Below are 19,737 nucleotides of genomic sequence, written 5' to 3'. Positions count from 1 at the left end.
AGAAGAGAGAAAGGAATCTTTCATGCTCTCCTGCTTGCTTATGTGAATGGCTTCAGCTGTTATCCCTACCCAGGATTGCCTTCCTAGGGAATGATGCCACCCACAGTGGGCAGTCTTTCCTACACCAATCAACTTAAGACAAACTTCATACACATGCCCACAGGCCAACCCAGTGTACACAATCCCTCACTAAACTCTTCCCACTTGACTTCAGGTTATGTCAGTTGAAAATGAAAGCTAACCAGCACAGCATCTTAAAAGGTTACTAGTGAGAACCCAACTATATGATACTGTGTTTTCCAAAAGGCAAATGACCAGTGGGACCTGGGAATGGAGGAGAGTGGACTGAATAGGTAGAAGGTTCCAGAACCTTTGAGGCATACCACATTGTAATTACTTGGAACGATGATACAGTGTTAGTGTATACTCTTGGTATATGTTTGTCCAAACCTATACAATGCACTATACCAGGAGTCAGTCCTCATGTGGAGTCTGGACAATGTTGAGTCTTGTGTGACCACAATTTGTATGAAGTATATCATCAAGAATCTTCCCACCATAAGACATGTTTGGGAGATACTCACTAGGACAATGGTGACAGACCTGGGGTTGAACCTTCCTCAAAGAACCCTGCATCCTCCAAGACCACTTCTCTCAGAGAAAATTCTGAGCCCACAGAAGCCCATGAGATCCCACACTGGATTCTTCAGCCCATGATGGCTTCTTTCAAAACTTGCTGTTTGTCGAGGAAAGAACAAACTTTATCTGAAGTTTTTTGGGTTACCAGACAGCTGACAGAATGTTATAAAAGGAAAACAGCAGATCATTCAGTCCAAAGCCTTCCTGCACCAGGCTTGCTTTGACCTGGGGAGGGACAGTGCCACTGTGGACAAACACAAGAGGCTCTCGGAGGTTACCACAGAGCAAATAAAGCCTCAGCCTGGTAAATACTTAAGTGGCCCTTTAAATATGACAGACTTACTGATAAGTACACTGAGAATCAAGGGCAGCCATGATGATTTTGGGTCAGCCCACCTACTGACATGGAGACTCCTATATAGAGCCAAGTTCTTCCACATCTATATCTTCAGTGGTCCCAACCCATCTGTCTTCATGCTCTTTCTCTGTCTTAATCCCAATAGCCGTCCACTGGACCCTGTAGATGGCCCCCCAACCTGCAACAGCTCAAATCAAAGTATTCAGGTCTATTCTAGAATAAATATGGTGCACGCTCAATAGAAATGGCACTTTGGGAGCCTGTTCCTAGAGTTTGCAGCAGGGGTGACAGTTATTGGTACGTCCTTGTCCAAGAATGGTCTTCTAATATGGAGGAAGATTTTCTCTTCAGTCAAGGATGCAGTCTGGGGAAGAACACACACACACAGTGTGGAAGGAACAGGGAGACACCTAGATGGCCAGATAGACAAATTGACCCTGTCCATCAATGAGGTGACAGACATTGTAGTCACGGAGCCTTCACATCCAGATCATTAGTCTGAATGCTTTTGGTATTTTTTCCTGGGCTAGGGATGAGGTTTCACGTATCTTGGGACAATGGGCGATACCAGTGAGTACAGCCCCCCATCAGACCCACGATCACAACAGCAGCAGCCACCCCCAATCTGCTGTGTACCACACAGGGTACCCTTGGGCTAGAGCCATTAAGTGCATTTCTGACTCGCAGTATTTTCAATATACAATTGCCATCAAAGTTCAGTGCATAGGAGGGAGTCCCTATGTTCTTATTCTTGAGCTTGCCTAAAGTGCCATGGAGCCTCCATTTGAAGGACACATTTGCCCTTGCAGACTGGGGTGACATTGTTGCCCATCATACTCAAGGCAGCAAAAGTCAGGCTTCAACAGAGGGCATATGCTCCAGCTATCTGCAGAAATGACTGACGTGCCTCACTACCAAGACAAGGACAGCTGGGCTGATTCTGTCGATTCCAGTAACTACCACAGCACAGGCTCTGCCTGCAGCCCATCATGGAACAGACAAGAATTTCAGTCACTGGAAAAGTCCTGGTGGCACCCCACCTCCAACCACCCAGAGTCTGGCTGTAGAAAAGAAGGCTATAGGAATGTTAGAAGACTTGGTCTCTGGTTAGCCCCTGTGCCAGGCAGGTAGGCACAGTGGTCCTTAACACTGAGAATCAAAAATCTTGTGGGGAGGTGGACATGAGGGTGGGGTCTGGGTCTAGGAGATGTGTCCCAAGGGGGTAGGACACTTTGATCATCTCAGACTGTAAAGCAGTCTCTCACCCCCTCACCCCCCACCGCCAAAACCCATCTCAGAATGTAGCATATGCACTGTCTCCTTGGAACCATCTCTCTAAGCACCTTCTGCAAACCTAGAACACAAACGACACGGGCTTCCCACTGAAAGCTTTGGGGCTACAGCACTGCCAATCCCAAGCTCTGTGGCTCTGAGAGTGCAGCCAATCTTCACTTCATAAGATGGCTATGAGGACAGATTCCCCCATCCTAGGTTAAGCCTGAGGTCTGCCCTGGGAGCTCTGCAAAGACCAGTGACAAGAGGATTACTACTGGATTCCTGACCTCAAGGTCTGCATGCCGTGGTCGGGGGTGGGGCTGCCATGGCATGGCCCTGGAACATGTCAGCAACACAGATCAGCTACCTTGCTGTTCTGGGAACTCAGTTGTTGCCAGTGCCCGAGAACACCCACTTCCCAGAAACCTGAGAACAACTAGCAAATGCCCATCACAGGAATCTAAAGTTCAAGACCACTTCCGACATTCTTCTTCCTTCCAAGGATCTGTAATAATTCTATCAGACCACCTTTCTGTACAAATGCACCATTTCAGCAGGGTGTTCAGTAGTCTCAGGAAGCCCTCTAGAAGGTTCCCTGCCACATAGAAACCTGCCGGGCTTACCTTCCTGGACCACGAGAAGCTTCCATCAGCAGATAAACCTTTGTGATAAACCTTGAAGTGGAGCTTCAGGACGATACTTGCCATGTATAGTTCAGAGCACATGCAGGCTGGGGTCCATGTCCATGTCCCCTCTCCTCCCTTCAGGAACCATGTACGACAAAGTAATATATGACAAAGTACCCTCACACATTAAGAACTTTTAAAAGTCATTGATAGGGTTCATTAATGTATCAAAATGTCACCTAGTCATGGTGAGCCATTAAAAATTATTAGTACAAGTATTAGGAAAAATACTCATTAGAGTGCAGAAATATGCAGAGAAATACCAAGTATATACAGCCATCACCTTGGAGGTGCCCTGCCAGTCCTTGTCTTCTGTGTCAGACCTTCATTCAGCCAAAACCTTGAATCCCAGCATGCACGTGATGATGGGTCTTGGGTGGAGAACCAGATTCACAGAAACCCTTGAAAAAATAGTTAGCAATCCCAGGGGAAATACTAGAAATTATCTTCAAACATGAGACGCTTACAGAAGGCAAAAGCCCTATTTGTAACATCTCATGTTTACAACCGTGTCTTTCCAATCTGAAAACCCATGTATTTCCTCTCCTCTGCATTGGGAAGCTGTGCAAGCCACGATCATCAGAAGCCCAGGGTTGTACATGTTCCTTGCTTCTTGCATCCCTCAAGTCCAAGTGGGACTTCCTGCTGAACTCTCTTATTAAGTGGAGAGCCTTCTACGTTATCTGAAAACTGAAGGCAGTTGATCTAATAATGTATAGGAGCCAGCAGAACCAGGCAGTAAGATAATAAAGCCATTGCTTTGGTGGATGCTGGCCAAATCCTGACCTTTTATGCTCTGGTGCAACAAAAGGGTGAACTTAGGTAACTGTGCAGGAATTTCTGCTAAGTGCAGCATAGTTAGGCCTGTGGGGAAACGGTGATGAGAATGTTTAAGGGTTTGCGGAAACAGACAATAAGGATGGAGCTAAACACTAAACACAAGATGAAGAGCCCCTCTTTCTTTCATGACGGACAACAGAATTCTAGCACCCCTGAGCAGCAGAGGCTATATACCGTAGGACCACATGTTAGTGAGGAACGTTCCAGCAGCCAGGAGTTTCTCATCAGAGGTCTGGGTGCTACAGGAATCTAAGCCTCCAGGCTACCTCTATCTGTGGGTCCAGCTGACGCGGTCAGGGTACTCAGGTTAAGTATTACCTGTAGTGTTTACACTGACCAAGGCGCAGATCTATCTACCAGCTGAATAAGAGAATAGCTGTGTCAAACTGATAAAGGACTAATTAATGCTACCCACAGCCTTATTCTAAAAGAGAAATTGCTAAATGTAAACACTGGCTGTTGTTCTTCCTGGAAAATGAAGTATCATGTGGCCTGGGGAGGTATGCAGCTCAATGACAGAGAGCTTGTCTACCAGGCACGAGGCCCTGAGTTCAATCCCCAGTACTGGGACACATAGTATCTGAAAACATAATGATATTTACATTCACGGGTGGCACAGGGCAGTAAAATACCCAACTCAGTAGTTTAAAACACGTTTTCCCACGAGTCTCCCATATTACTTATTGTGCCATGTGTGTAGCAGCCCACAGGATGCCAAGAATGTCTTTCTCTAAAGGACAAATCTGTCTTTCACAGAAGCGGCACCAACATGTGTCTAAATCTCAATGTTCTTTCCTTTGAGTCTCTAGGCAGGAAGGCAAAGGGACCTAGGCCTAGGACCTAGCAAGCCATTCCTGGACAGCCCAGGCTTCCCTGGGTGTTTCTTTTATGCATGCTCAATTTCAGTATAGGTAAACAAGCCTCACTGTCCTCAGAAATCATTTCCAATGGCAATGTGCACTCTCCGACAAACGGCCTTGGATGTGGTTATTCTTGCCGAATTGCAGGCGATAAAGAGTTCTATGAATCAGGTCTACCGAGTCTTCCCCACTGTTGATAAAAGGGGGGATTCCAGTAGGGAAGGGGTAGGAGGGGCCTGTAATGAGACATAAAACCATGCTCTCCCTCTGCAGGAATTGTTCCATCTCACAAAGGCACGGGCTACCTCTGAGAGAGCACCTAAATACACGACCAGCCCAAAATGATAAGCGGCAGCTGAGACAGGTGTGTTTGGGTGCTGCAGGTATAAACGCACACAGTATGATGGAAGGGTATTATCTAATCTAAGTGTGAAAAATATTTTTATTGCTCTGGGAATAGTCACTGTTAACTGAATGCAACAACAAAAAGGGGGGAAAAGAGCATGCAGGCCCGAGGGGATTACCAAATCAATTAACAAGTAATTCAGGAACTAATTTCTATATTGCCTCTTAGCACAAAATTGTATCTTTAATTTCTCCTGCAATAAGCATCCCTGTGATGGTCCTAACACACACTGCTGCTGTAAATGAGTTTACAAGTATCTCTTTTTGATTGGCTATACAGCATTATTTCTTCACAGTTCAATGCTACTGCAGCCAAGTGCTCTGAAATATTTAATTACGCTGGTAGCTACCGGTTACCAATTTGCAAGACCCACAGTGAGTACAGTACATTTTAGAAAACTAGTAATCAGCTAATTAAAACCACAGCGAATTCCAGCTACTCCAATTACCAACAACGGCTGCTGGATACACTCAGAGGGTTTTCCTTTGGGGGAAGGAGGTCTTCAGGACTAGCTAGACCCTGGAACATGGATACCATGCAGCTAACCCTGCTCCTTACACAGTCTTTTCACAGCTGTTCTGGACACCGTTCTGTACCTAGGGCTTTAATGTACAGTAACTGGTGATGTTGCAGTGGTGGCCTAAGCAGGTTTGGAGAATAAGCGAACTGGGCTTAAATCCCATAAGGTGAAATCTGGCTGGCTCATCTGTTAAATCTATGGACAAATGTCATGCCACCTCAGGGCTGTTGAGGGGACCAAGAAGCTTGCTAGATAAACACACACAGAGAAGAGGAATGGTTCCTGCTAGAAGAACCAGGCGTTCTCTATGCTTCTTTGTTTATTTCCTTCTTCAACATCTGGGAGGTTTAAAGAAAATCACCAGTCACAATGCTAACAAAATCTGGCTTGTGACAGGCCACATTGTTTACATGTCCTTAGATGAACACCAGACAAAGAAGCAGCCCATGGCATTTTCTGTAGACAGAGCTCTGAAAAAGGCCTGTAAGGATGGATGCCCAATCTGCTCCGCTGAGAGCTCTGGTCAGTCTATCCTTCCTGGAGATCATTTTCCCTAAATGCAAAATGGGTAACTTTTCCAGTTTCAAAAGCAGCTATGCACTGTTCTGGGATTTACAGCTTGTTTGCCCTGGGGTGTCTTAAAAATATCCTCAGGTATCTTTTGAGGACAGGCTCTTTGTCTCCCATGCTAGAAACATGCCCACATCCGGGAGCTCTTCAAACTCTTCAGCCATCTCAAAGATGGCTGAGCAATGTTCCTGATACTTGGTCAAGACTCTGAATGGCAGGAACGACTGGAAACTGTCTTAGTACAGGCGGTGAGGTGCACACAGCCACGGCCTGGGAACAGGGATGGAATCCTGGGTTGGATTATGGGGTCAATGTTGCCCAGCCCCCTGGATTCCTAACATTGCACTGGTTTTGAAAGCTGTGCTCAAGCTGGGGCAATCGAGGATGACAGACAGGACTGCCAGTGAGTGCTCTTTCCAATGTTCTAAGAGGCAGGTTATTCCCAAACAATTCCATCTCAGGCCAACCTCTGTGTTTTCCTAAATCCCAGTGCATATCCTTTTATACTGAAACTCTTAGAGACAGCTGATTGTTTTTATTTTAAATTTCTTACTACACAGTTGTCCGACCTCCAAGGAGACTCCAAAGCAGCCACCCTTCTTCCCACCCTCGTTGTGACCATGCTTCCCGGCGCTCTGCACTTCCTAACTCTGTCTCCTGCCATGTGGCTGTCCGTCCACCACGTCTACCCTCCATGCCACCTCTTAACAGCATAGCTTCTAGTCTTTCCTCTGTTCTTCTTTGGGCAGCCACTGAGATTTACAGCACGGTTGCCCTAGGGTGTCTTAGAAATATCTTCACATATCTTTTGAGTCCATTCTCGAATTCCTTTATTAATGAGACTAACCCCAAGAGAGGGCTCTGATTTCCTCAGTATCATCTGGTATACCAGATGGGACTCCCCAAATTCCGGTTACAGTATCAGAAACATCTTGGCGGGTGTATTTTCCTGTATCTGCCCTGATATTTATAGACTTTAAGCAATTCTCTATAGAACAACAAAGTGGTTGGTGGAGACTGAATATTCGTATAACATTTTAGTAAGGAAGCCATAAGCTAGTGTCACTAAAGTTTGCGGGTGTAGTGTTTAAAAGTTCCTTCTAAGCAAAATGATGATCACGAAGACTTTATTTAGAGACAATTTTTTTTTTTTCCAAATGAGTTCTAAGAAATAGGAAAAGCCGAAAGAAACCAGTTGTTTGAGATGATTTCTGGGCCACTGACAAAGGCTTTTATTCTTTGAAGAATAGACAGAGAATGGCCACTTGTGTAATCCAGATATAGCACCTTATATACATGAAACAGAGTTAAATATAGAGGATGATGGGTTAAAAATTAGACCGCTTCTAAAGAGCAACAATATACAGCACAGCTTCTTCAAGGTTAATATACCCTTTGACAAGAATTTAAAATTCATTTGAGGGAAGAAAAAACGTTCACACCATCAACTTACACACTTTTATCACTCCCATCACGGCTGTCACCTCCACAACTCTTACCACGATCACCGCCGCTTCAAGAACAACCATCATTGCCATTACCACCACCACCATCTCCACCAAGACCACCTCCTACCAACACCGTCAGCTACACCTTTCCTAAAACCATTCCCATCACCATCACTACAACCTGTGCTGTCACCACCACCGTCACTGCCACTTCCACCATTCTGAGTGCTCTGTGCACTGCAGGTGCCAATGGAGACAGCATTCCATCATGAGTTCACACAGGAGGAAGGAGAAAGGAGACCCCACTATTCAACAAGGTGTCTGTTGGGGGAAAAACAGGGAAGATACTACATCTCATCAGTTGTAAGTATACTTCCTGGGGTAGGTTTTGAGCCTCAAAGGTGAGAAGCCCCAGGAGACCTCATGTGCCTAGATAAGGGAAACCCAAAGCCTGGCCCTGCAACATCAGCATCACCTGGCAAACAGATGCTCAACGTACAGCCTCAACCTTGACTCATCCGCCCTTCCTCAGGGCCCGGGGTAATGCTACCAGATCTCGCTTGGTCCACATACTGCACAGCTCCCACACAACAAGACAGCCATTGGTCACCCTGAGCAGGGTATCCTGTGAGCTAGATGGGACGTGCAGCTGGAAAGACTTGCTGAAGACATGCTGTGGGGCTGTGAGGCTTGATCCCAGTTTCTCCATTTGTTAATGCTGTGAACTCAGTCCCCCAGGGCCTCAGACTCCATTTGCCATAGGGCCCAGGCTGGTAGAAATTAAACAGGGTTCTGAATGAAAGCAGTAAGCTGCTCTAGCACATCGGACGCCCCTCACATGCACAGTGAGCACTCAGCGCATCGCTGCCAGCACCTGACTACAGAGCACACTCAGGAGCACTGAGCACTTGGCCATTGCCGATGTGCCGCACACAGAGATGGGAGTAAGTATGGCGGGTGAGGGTCTGGTGTGATGCGAGAGGACTCCAGGATGAGAACTGCTTATTGTTTCCATTTTCCCTAGTCTACAAACAATTCTGATACTCGGGACTTCAAAGGAAATGAAGAAACCTAGGAAAATATTTCTTCCATGTCAATTTTAAATCCCACCAACCTTCTCTCTCTATAATTACAGCTGTCAGTGTTGGCATCAAGGGAAAACGGTGTCCTTGGCTTTAAAATGTGGCCATTAGGGACTCAGTTAAAAATAAATTCTCTTCCCGAGATGGAGGACCAGAAAATGTGCTTTTGCTCCAACCTGATAAAACTGTCACCGTGTGACGCCTTTCTTGAAAAGCCTAGGATACCACGGAGGACTTCTTCAGATGTCCCCTTCTCAGTGGAACAGGTCCACAGGGAATCCTGTCAGGGTGAGCACAGCCCAGTGTGGCAGGGCAGTCTACTGAGGACCGCAGGCAGAAGCACTGTGGCCAGTGCTGTCGCTGTTTTAAGCAGAAAGAGACAGGAGTCAGAATCACAGTGAAGGAGTGACATCTGCTTGGCAAGTACACCAGTCTACAAACAACCCTGGGATTAGGTATGGATAGAGTCCTCTACAAATATTCCCCAAACTCTTCCATTTTGCAGTTGAGGGATCAGCAGTGTGCAGTGCAGACACCCCAACCATCTTTGGGGTATCCAGTCTGAGAGCCAAGTCATACACCCCAGGGGACTCACTGCTGCTCTTTCTAAACAAGAAGTTTTTGAGACAGATCAGAGGGACCCATTTCACCCTGTGGCATAGGGACAGGAAGTAAGCAGGCTGGGCAATGCCAGATGCTATACGTGCAGTTAAATATCTTTGGGAAGGAAAGTCACAACACGATGGAAATGCCTTCATGAGACTGGGAAGATTAAGAGAATTTTGAGTTTAATGTTTTAACTTTTACTAAGGCTTTCTTGTAAACACTCTTAATTTGTTTTTTTTTTTTTTTCTGTGACTAATCCAACCCCTCAGGAATGAACCATCTTAACAGGCTCTTCTGTTACCCTGGCAGCCGTGGATGGCGAGCTGCCAGCTGGTCAAGTGCCCCCCCGTGGCAGCCTGGATGTTTAAGAAATCTCTCCATCTGAGGACACCCCAGCATCTACAGAGGGCTGTTACAGCCACAGTGGAAGGCACACTCCCATTATGACCATTGGCCTTTATGATCATGACTGTTTGCCCCCTGTTATTCTCAAGTATGCCAGAGGGGGTGCACTTCCCCGGTGGCCCAGAAAGTGGCTTTGGTCATACCAGGCTATTCAGTTCACAGTCCTTGTCCTGAGAGGCAGCCTCTTGCCCTGAAATACTAAGCCCCTTAAACAGCTTCTCCCAAATGGTCTTTCCTTGTACTGGCAGATAACAGGGACATTAGGGCCACAAAGTAACATGACAACAGCCTGTGACAATGAATGATGCTTAATCCTCTGTCAGCCTGCCTGGATTTGGAGTCTCGCAGGAGACATAGGCCTGGGTGAGTGTGTGAGGGCATTTCCAAGTAGAAATCCTGCTGCAAAGAAAAGCCTTACTGAGTGCAGGCAACGTCATCCTACGGGTAGATTCTACACAGAATACAAAGGAGAAGAGGAAGAGGAGAGCTGAGGGCCAGCCTCTGTCTCTGCTTGCTGACTGTGGATACGATGTGACCGGCTGACCCGCACTCCTGCCATGATGGACCTCGTGCTGGAACTATGACCAAACTCAGCAAGCCTTCCTTCCCTGAGGTTCCTCTGTGGGCGTTCCATCACAGTCATAATAAAGGTAACTAACACCCTGCAGTGCTCTGTCAGGTTACAGCTTCCCAGCACTCAAGCCTCTGGAGAGAGTAAGAAGCTGGGGCAGGGGCGGGGGGNGGGGGGGGGGGGGGGGGGGGGGGGGGGGCAGACTGTGACATTAGGACCAGGGTGAACACTGCACTGACAGTAAAGGCCCTACCCCCACTTTAGGGCACTGAGTTGGTGCCCAAGGATAGGTTCTTTACAGCTGGAGAGCTGTGTCTCCCGAGCCATAGCAGAGATGCAAGGTGAAGATCCAAAGAACTGGAAACTGCTGGAAAAACCAAGGGTAAGAACCATGCAGCAGAGGGCTTGGCGCCTTCCTGTTGGGGCGTTTGGGTTCTCTATGCACCTCCTTAGGGTTCTTCAGTCAAGTCTAGACCTTCTCGAAATATCAAAACCACAGGTCAAATTAGAAACCCGGGACTTCTAAACAGCAGAAGGCAGAAACAGTGTTAGGGACTTTGTAAAACCTCCTCCAAGCAAGGACACTGCAGGCAAAGCAGAGCCCAGCCTGTGGGGACCCTGCACTGACAAGATAGGGTCTTCACTGGGACCTGATTTCAAGAGCTAAGCAACCCTGGCATGGCAGGCTCACAGGGTGGGGCTCTGAGTCTATCTACCTGCAGCTGGCCTGCATGGAGATTGCCAGTTAAGCAGAAGCAACGTTTTCAGGTTTGATATCTCTAAGACTTGTGAGCAGGCTCCATTCTGTTTGTGGATACCAGTGGAATCCACATTGGGTTGTGGAAGTGTGATGAGACACTGTGACCTCACACCTGCTTGTGTGTGCCTGTGTGTGTGTGTGCCTGTGTGTATGCACGCACACATACACACAACACGCATGCACGCACTCCTGCCATCTCAGATTCCCAGCGTGAGCATTAGGCCCTGGCTGGGAGTCCACGGAAGGGGAGGAGGCCGAGGCTTAGGGCTATGTATCTGCACTCAAATATAGAGATTAAAAAATGCTAAAGAGAAAGAAGAAAAGAGAGTACACAGCTGCCGTCCCCCAAACAGACCTCCCATCTGCCACCCACGATTTGCATGTCACCTTCTCCGGGCTCATTTGTACTTCATTAACTGCCATTGACTTAACAAGATTTATGCAAATGACACCATAGGAGCCCCCTAACTCCCACTGCAATCAAGTGATTATGTATGTACAACTTGCCACAGCGATGAAAAATTAATACGTGACAAGCCCACTGGCCGCTGAGCTGGGCCACTGGCTTTTGTTTTCCTCGCCTTGCTTTTTCAATTCTACTCGAACAGACCTTATCTTATTAGAAAGGAGACAGGGTTCCTTCTCCAAATCCACCCGCTCGGGGTAGCCGGAGAGCACAAAAGAAGAGTTGGGCCCAGATCCTGAAGAAACAAAATTATAGTCTAGGAAACAATTCCTTATTCTTGAGGAATCTTTGCTTGGGGAAAGAGAGAAATAAAGTCCTGAGCGACGGTGGCTTGGCCACCGACCTATAACTAGCTAAACAGGAAGACGGCCCATGCACCCGGGCCACCTATACAACTATGAGGGAGGTCACAGGGCACCAGGACTGCCCCATTCAATTCATGAGGACTCATATAATTCCCATGAAGGAGCAGAAGTGACCAGAATTCCAAGTGTTCAAGGACAGGAGCTTTGAAGGTGACTACTCTACCCCGAGGCCACGGGTTCAGCAGCCAGGTGGGACTCTTGACTAGTCTCTACCACAATTCACTGAAGGCCAAGGACTCTCTTGCCTGTGAGAGAGGGACACAGACAGGGTGTGTAGTTGCAAATGAACACCAATGCTTTCCCCTGAGGACAGACCCACATTCCCTCAGCATTCCTGAGGGAACAAGTTGAAACAAGCTCAGCCTCAGACATACTTCACACAGTACAAGATACCTTCGTGTGAGGCAAAGGTTCTCATGTCCGATTTAACACATGTAAAACTTGGGGCTGAAGCAACGGCTTAGTGGTTAAGACCACTTAATGCTCTTGCAGAGGATCCAAGTTTGTTTTCCTACACACACATGTGGTGGCTTGCAGCGAGCTGGAACTCTAGTTCTGAGGATCCAATGCCTCCTTCTGGCCTCTGTGGGTACTGCATGTACATGGCGCTCATAAACTCACACAGGCACACACACAGAAAACAATCTTTAAAACTGTAACCTTTGCTTTAGAGGCCTCTTGTCACTGTGTAGTGGAGAAAGCACAGAAGTGAGGTGCCTAGCTGGCTAGTCCTGAATATTTCACCCTGTTTGCATTCAACTTAAGATCAAGATAACCTAATGGGCCCCACTCTGCTAGGGGTTAAACAGGACATAAGACACATAGGTAACAAGCTCTTATTGAAATGTCCATTTATTCAAGGAATCTACCTGTGGGTTTTCTAGAACATTCTAGGCAGGTACTGCCCCCTTCAGGCTTCGTCCTCCTAATCCTCATGTTTCCAAGAGGTCACCACAGCACAGTGAGGACAGCAAGGGGTGTAGCTCCTCTCAAATGATCCACACACCTTGAAAATTCGGGCATACACAGCGTGGAGCACTCTAACTGCCCAGACTACAAACAAGCTGCACTTACTCCACAGAAGGGGCAGGGCGCCTTCCTCTGACTGGGTACCTGGAATGCCACAGCCCCAAAGCCTGCACTGTGAATGGAATGCAAGCAGAACGTCTAGGGCTGGGAGATGCCTGAGCACAGATTACAGTGGGACCATGTGGGGCTGGGAGCAGACCAGGCCGGAGTTAGTCCCTGGCTCCTCACTGTCGACACCTAGTGGAGGAAATCCTAGGAGTCACAAGGAAACCACCATTTACATCTCAACAAGAGTACCACTGAACATTCAAGACAGAAAAGCTACCCAAGGGACCAAAGCACTCATCTTACACGAGTCAGTCACATCCAGGCTTTGCCAAATCAAAGTCCGGTTTGGGAAGCTGACCCTGTTCAAAGATGAGCAGGGAACAGATTAAGTGAGGCTCCAATTACACCAGGGCCTGGCGGGCTCCCCATGAGTTTCCTGCCGGGCCGGGAAGATGATGGACAAGGAGCAATCTTCTTCAGTGTCCAGCTCTAGTTAGTTCTTCACGTGAAAAAGAGCTACCCTACAGCAAACAACACTGCACAGAAATCACACACTAAAATGGCCTTCTGTAGAGTTAGGTTATAATAAATAATCAAAATGAGGAATCAGCTATGTACATGGCCCTCAGAAGTAATGAACCTGTTTATGAGGAAAACACCGCCCATCACCAGGAAGGCTTCTTGCCTTGTTTGTAAACACATGGAAGGTGAAAATTTTTCTTCACGGTGCTGTAAGCTGGCTCCTAACTTTGCCACCTAGTATGGGAAGGGTGGTCCTATGCAGAGGCATAGCAGCCTCGCCTGACACCTCTAGGTCCCCTTCCCCTGGGTCACAGGCTTACACGGCACTGTGGGCTTATGTGGCACACAGGTCACTCTGGTCTGCAGCACAGGGTGGAGGGCAGCAGTCTTGGCTTCTCAGCAATCCCCTGCGGCGGCTCTTCAGCTCTCTCATGTCTTCCATCTGAAATGCTCCGGCTCCTAACAAGGGCTGCAGCCATCAGCTGCAGACAGGTGAGCCTGCACCGCCTGCGTGAGCCCACTATACGTGGGTGAATACTCTTCCCTCCCTCAGGGCAACCAGAGCCCATGCGCATAGAGCAAGTGAAGCCGGGTGGAAGCTTTGGAAGAGGCGACGGATGCCCTAGATCGACCAGAACTTTGAATGGTCCACCAGTGTCACCCATGGAAGGCAGAGCTATGTCCTACCCACAGATTTCCTGCCCCCACCCAAACAGAAGAGAGTCTAAATCAATTGGCTTTCTTTATCAACCAAAAAGATGACATTTCGAGAGCCGCTGAGCTGGGTTGAACTCTTTATTCTTATCGTTTCGGAAATGAAGCGGCAAAAGACGTCACACGCGAATTCCAGTGTGTCTTGCTAGAGACGTGAAGTAATTTAGGACCTGGTTTCCAGGCTAATGAAAACCCATTTCAGGCTAGCAACATTGGCCAAAACAAATGCTTGAATTCAAGTCCTGTTGTGTAATGGGGAAGTTTAATTAAGGCCCCACATTACAGCTGTAAATGTTCCTGTGTATAATAAGGTCTAAATGAAACTGAACCTAATCAAAGTTACAATCCCTTCATTAGCAAATTACAAACAAGAGCGCACAGCTGACACGCCGGCTAGGATTATTACAACTAATTGCCTCGTTGTTACAGACCGGCCTGAAACAGTGTTCAGATGTCCGTCTGCAAGAGCAAATTAGGGCCACGTCAGGCTATTCCTGTGATCACAAGGGGTTCTTCTACAGCGATCTGATTTACCCCTGTCGCCTGGCGGCCAGCGGCCCAATCAAAGCCACGCTACAAAGGCAGCCTTTGAAGCCAGTGCAGCATGGAAACACACTCCATATGCAGGCGGGCAGACCGCACTTCATTAGAGCTGCTGTCGCATTTCCCTCTTCTTATTCTAATGATCCCATTTTAATACTCACAGGAACCCCTTCTAATTGATGTCAAGTGAGTGACTTCTACATTCATCAACAGAGCACATCAAACAAATCCTGGTGCTCCAGCCAGCAGCATCCCAGGCTGCACCGAGGTGTGTCTCCAGCGAGGCGGGGAAGGGGACAAGTGTACCTGTTTAATTGGGATGGCTCGCCCGCTCCCGATGCTGTCCGCACGGCTCTCCAGGCCTTTCTTCTCTTTGTCTGGGTCGCTCCCTTTCCTAGACTGCAAAGCAAAAAAAGTAAAGTTAGCATTTGGGCGAGGGTTGTGGCTGCCAGACGGGTCTTGCCCCTCTGTGCAGAGCTCCTGCCAACAGGATTGAGGACCGCCGCCCCCAGCAGTCCATAGGCTCTGACTCATCATTCCAAAGAGAATTCTCTAAACTTTCCCCCTGACTTTTCTACTGCAGAATTATCTTTTAATTCTTTTTTAAAGAGTTCAAAATGCAATTACTAGAAACCAATGGACCGTCCAGGAAAGCAACGCCCAACGAGAAAACACATTCTAGAGCTGCAGTGAGCATAGCTGAGGAGAGAGGGGCCCCTCGAAGGTTATCTGGAAGCCCCTCTACAGTACTGTGTGGATTAAATTAATGTCTGGATGATTTAAAAAGTCTATTAGCCACACAGCAGTGTGGCTCACTGGTGTACCCCCATGCGTCGTCTTAAGGGGCAAGCAATGCTTCCTTTTATTACTTCTGGCCGGTTAGAAAACTGACTTCAAAGTTAAAGCAGTCTACTGTGCAAGGGAAAGATAACAGAGGCAAAAACTGAAAATCTCTTTTTGACAAAATGTCAATATTCGGGGAGCAATGAGCAACGGTCTGTTTGCCAGGTTCCTGAGCCAATTATCTCGGAAGGATTGTTGACGCTACGTGAACTGCCCAGTGGCTGGGCTGGCAAGTGTCAGGAGGAGGGCACCTGGGGAACGAAAGCTGCAGGAGCGCCAGCCACCGTCCACGTCTCGTCGTCTGCTGGCATGAGCAAATGTAAGCACGGTGATTGTCTGACAGATTTATTTTATTATGAGAGAAAGATCTGAGACTCGTCCTCCTTAATAACAGTGCTGACAAGTGACAACTTCACTCCATTACTTTTCAATGGGAACATTACTCACGCAATATTGAAAATGGAGAAACATTTTCCTGTGCTTTTCAAATCTGAGATGATATATGAAACAGAGAGACTCGGTGGTGTCCAGTGCTGCTGGGAGCAGCTAATGAAATTCAGATTCGAAAGGATGTGGGATGAAACAGAGGACGCTTCTGAAACAGTATCCAAAAAGGCAAAGCTCTGAGATTTAATAAAAGCAAGGTCTGATGGGACAGCTTACTGCCAAAATTCTGATGCAAGACGGAGAGGAAGGTGCTTGTGATGGCAACTGGGCTTGGGCACCGCAAAGGCGCCGACTCTGCCCCCGGGCAGTGCATGTGAGGACGCACACTCTCAGCTGACCGCAGGAGCTTCTGCGTTTGTCCAGTGGCTCCCCAGTGCCTCATGCAGCTGCCCTCATCAGGGATCCCAGACACGTCACAGAAGCTCCCTCGCTGTTCACGCTTCGGTCTCTGGAAATGCGCAGCGGGAGTGCACACGGCCAACTCTTTCTCACCACAGGCTGGATTGTGGGCAGGTAGCACTTATGAGGTTTCTAATCAGAAAATTAAGTTCCAAAGCTTGTGGATGACAACATTTCGGAGAAATTCTGGATCAATAAAGAGTATTAAAGGCATTTTGGGAACTTTATCAGTTCTAAATACCTAAACTTGAAAATCCATCTTCATTATTCTCCATTAAGCAGAATAATTAACAAAACAAACATTTAAAAAAAATGAACATGTTCCTGGAGGCGGCGCATCTGTCCTTGGTTGCTGTTCTCGGAGCAGAATTCTGGATTCCACAGAAGCAAGAAGCAGCAGCCAGTGTTGTACGTAGCTCCAAATTCGTAAAGAAACAGAAGCCATGTTCCACACAATCATGTGCTCAGAAACAATTGAGACAGAAACTCAGGGTACTCACTGGATAAAAAATCCACAAACAATGATACAATTTTTTGTGGAAAGTGCCATAAAACTAAAGGAGAGCTCTGACGAGCTGCTGGGCAGAAGTGTTTGCCGCCTACAACATGCCGACCCAAGGACAGCTAAAGCGCAGACAATCCAGCAGGTAGGAGAAAGCCTGTGCCTCTGAACCCTGGGGAGGACTCCTTGCACTCCTGCCCAAATTGGGAGACTTCCGTGGTGCACAAACTGCTCCCCTGCTGCCCAAACTGCTCACTAGATGCTTCGTGCAGCTCTTGGTGCCTATTGCTATATCCAGCCTGTGCATTTATCAGAACCAGAGTTTATCACATCCACTGAGGGTGGGAGACTTCAGGCCACCACTTCAAGCTCAGAATGACTGCTGAGTACCAGACACTGAAGACAGAGGGAGGGAAGGAACGGATTATCTACTTCGTTTAAAAGATGGTTAACTCCCTATATGTGATAAACAAAGTCACAGAGGCAGCCAGTCCCTTGCACATTTGGCAGAGAATGGCTGCTGGCATCCCTGCCCATCAAACGGAGTCTGCTCCTTCACTTCCAGCCAGTAGGCAGGAGCAGATGGAACACACCGTGCCGGCTTCGGGACTCCTGTTCTCCGTCAGATACCAAGTGTCAATTCTTTTATACTATGGGTTTCATTGTCCCTTTTCTCCTGTGAGCTTCTCAGGGTAGGTCCAGGCTCTGTGTAATCTTTGGGCACTGGGAAGCCTGGCTCTGTTTAATGGTACCAGCATCCCATGAAAAGTTTTTATGTGGTTTTAAAAATGCCACATAAAGACGTAACTCTTTAAAAGCTTACAGAGAGATAAGCTAGCTTAACATGCCCAATGCAGACCACACATATCAACCCGCCCAGGTAAACGGCAATCCCTGGAACAGAGGCAGGGGAGTGGATAAGGGAGTTCAGCGTTTCACTAGAGGATGGCTGTGCTTTATGCGGCAGCAGCAGCTACAAACCGCTCCATCTCAGGATTATCACACAGAATACAAGTAGGGTTTTTTTTTAATTCTTATATATTTCAAAGTACTATTCCATAAAACATTCTAACCACATGTAAACCAGTCTGCTAAATGAACTGCCTCCCTAAAAACTGAGTATTTCTAAAGTAGGCACCCAATTGGGGGGGGGGGCAGTCATCTTCTAATCTTTCATTTCTCAAAGCAATGACCTTACATTAAAAAAAATTAACAAAACACAATACAATTTAAATTCTCATTGGTAAGACAAAATTGCCACTGCAAAGTAATGTATAATCTGCTACAACTGGAGTGATTTAGTTCATCTAATTTCATACAAAATGCATAGGATTTATTTGTTTAAAACTTGTACGTTTCCAAATAAAAACATGTCGAGAGCTGAAGATCTTATCCCTGCGTGGCGGCACACACCACTTTAAAAGACATGTGTGTATAGGTTGAGCACTACGTGCATACAGATGAGCTCCAGCCTTTTTAGAATGGGCTAATAGTTAAGTGGACAGAGCTCCCTGTCCAGCTACATTCTGGGCTGTGGGAAGAGCTAACTAAGATGGCATTCATCTAGCACAGCTAAATGACATATACACTTTAACCGTGTTAGACAGAAATCAACAGGAACGAAGACTCTAAAAAACTGGACATAGTTAAAGATAGAGACAGACTGTTACCCATTAAAATCTGGTTTCCTAATTGCTTGGATTTCAGAATTAATCCGCCTCCTTTTCATTGCCTGTATAACACTGACATCTAGTGGAGTCAATGTTTCTAAATTCTTTATTCAAAGTGTTCCCCACCACCTCCACCACCACTCTGCCCAATGCCCAAGCCAAGCCTGGGAGCAACCACCGTGCTGAGACCTTCAGGAGTTTCGGTGAGTTTATCGTGCAGTGCCACAACATAAAACCACAGCAGCACAAGATTCTTGCAGGACTCAGTTTCTGTTCCATGAACATTGCTGGGAAGACGGAGTTCAACTTTTTCAATGCTTTCCTCTCAGCGTGTCCTCTGACATTAAAGAGGCAGACGGCAAACACAGCCAGAGGCATCCTAAGACACCTCGGCGATGATGATGCAATTCAGAGGGAGCTTCAGTCACTGTGTTCTTAACAGCCCCTTGCACGCCCCTAGAAGGCCTGCAGCACTGTGGTTTCCTGGTCTCTTTTTTTTTTCTTCACTGTGTCCATTTCCTAGACATGAGTACAGTCAGGGCTTTGAAGAGCAACTATTAGCAAACCCATTTTCCTTTCTCCCTCCCTCATCCCCCCCCCCCCTCAGATCTTNTAATTAAGATCCACAGAAGGCAAGTGAGTTAGCACCACCCAGGTCCCATGGTCTTTGTGGATAGAGGGAACAGAGCCCCCCACCTCCCCCCCCCGCCACACACACACACACAACTAGTTCTGTTTAAAGTAGTATGTCCTGGCTTTTATAGGCCAGAAACCAAAGTGACTTTGCGCTGGCTGGTGCTAGACATCCTCTGTGTGGCCATCCCTGCAGCATGGGGACAGAAAGTTCTCATCCATCAATGAAACGTTACTTCCTTGGAGCCCAATGCCTCTAAAGACAGCTGAGGCAACTGGGTTTTATTTGGGGGGGGGGAATTGAGTCACAAATGAATGAGCAGCCTGTTTTGGGAAGTGACACCTCCTTAGCTCTGGACATCAGCTAGATGACTGTGACTGCTGGTGCTGTGTCTAAGAAACTTTATGGTGCACCACCACCTTTCACCTGTGCACTACTTGCACACGTCAGACCCTTGCCTGTACTGTGTAGAACCCAGAATGACATCTGCAGACCTACCCAGCAGTCCTACTGACTCTTTGCTGAACAT

At 47.3% G+C, this 19,737-nt stretch overlaps 1 protein-coding gene and 1 long non-coding RNA gene across 8 annotated transcripts in view; one reads left to right on the top strand and one right to left on the bottom strand.

Moving 5' to 3' along the window:
* Positions 1-19,737, bottom strand: part of Agap1 (ArfGAP with GTPase domain, ankyrin repeat and PH domain 1) — a 435,940-nt gene that overhangs the window by 205,338 nt on the left and 210,865 nt on the right. For all 7 annotated transcript variants that reach the window (XM_021160509.2, XM_021160592.2, XM_029480713.1 and 4 more), the window contains one exon: positions 15,020-15,112. In XM_021160509.2, the coding sequence (XP_021016168.1) occupies positions 15,020-15,112 (93 nt within the window). The remainder of the gene's footprint in view (positions 1-15,019; positions 15,113-19,737) is intronic.
* LOC110293018 overlaps positions 2,346-19,737 on the top strand; it is a 33,043-nt gene continuing 15,651 nt past the window's right edge. The window contains exons 1-2 of the long non-coding RNA XR_002377773.1: positions 2,346-2,565; positions 4,932-5,041. This is a non-coding gene — a long non-coding RNA (uncharacterized LOC110293018). The remainder of the gene's footprint in view (positions 2,566-4,931; positions 5,042-19,737) is intronic.

This window comes from Mus caroli, chromosome 1 (assembly GCF_900094665.2).
Source record: "Mus caroli chromosome 1, CAROLI_EIJ_v1.1, whole genome shotgun sequence".
In the NCBI taxonomy this organism is placed as follows: Eukaryota; Metazoa; Chordata; class Mammalia; order Rodentia; family Muridae; genus Mus; species Mus caroli.
Note: the sequence above shows the minus strand (reverse complement) of the source record. Positions and strands in the feature narration are given on the sequence as shown.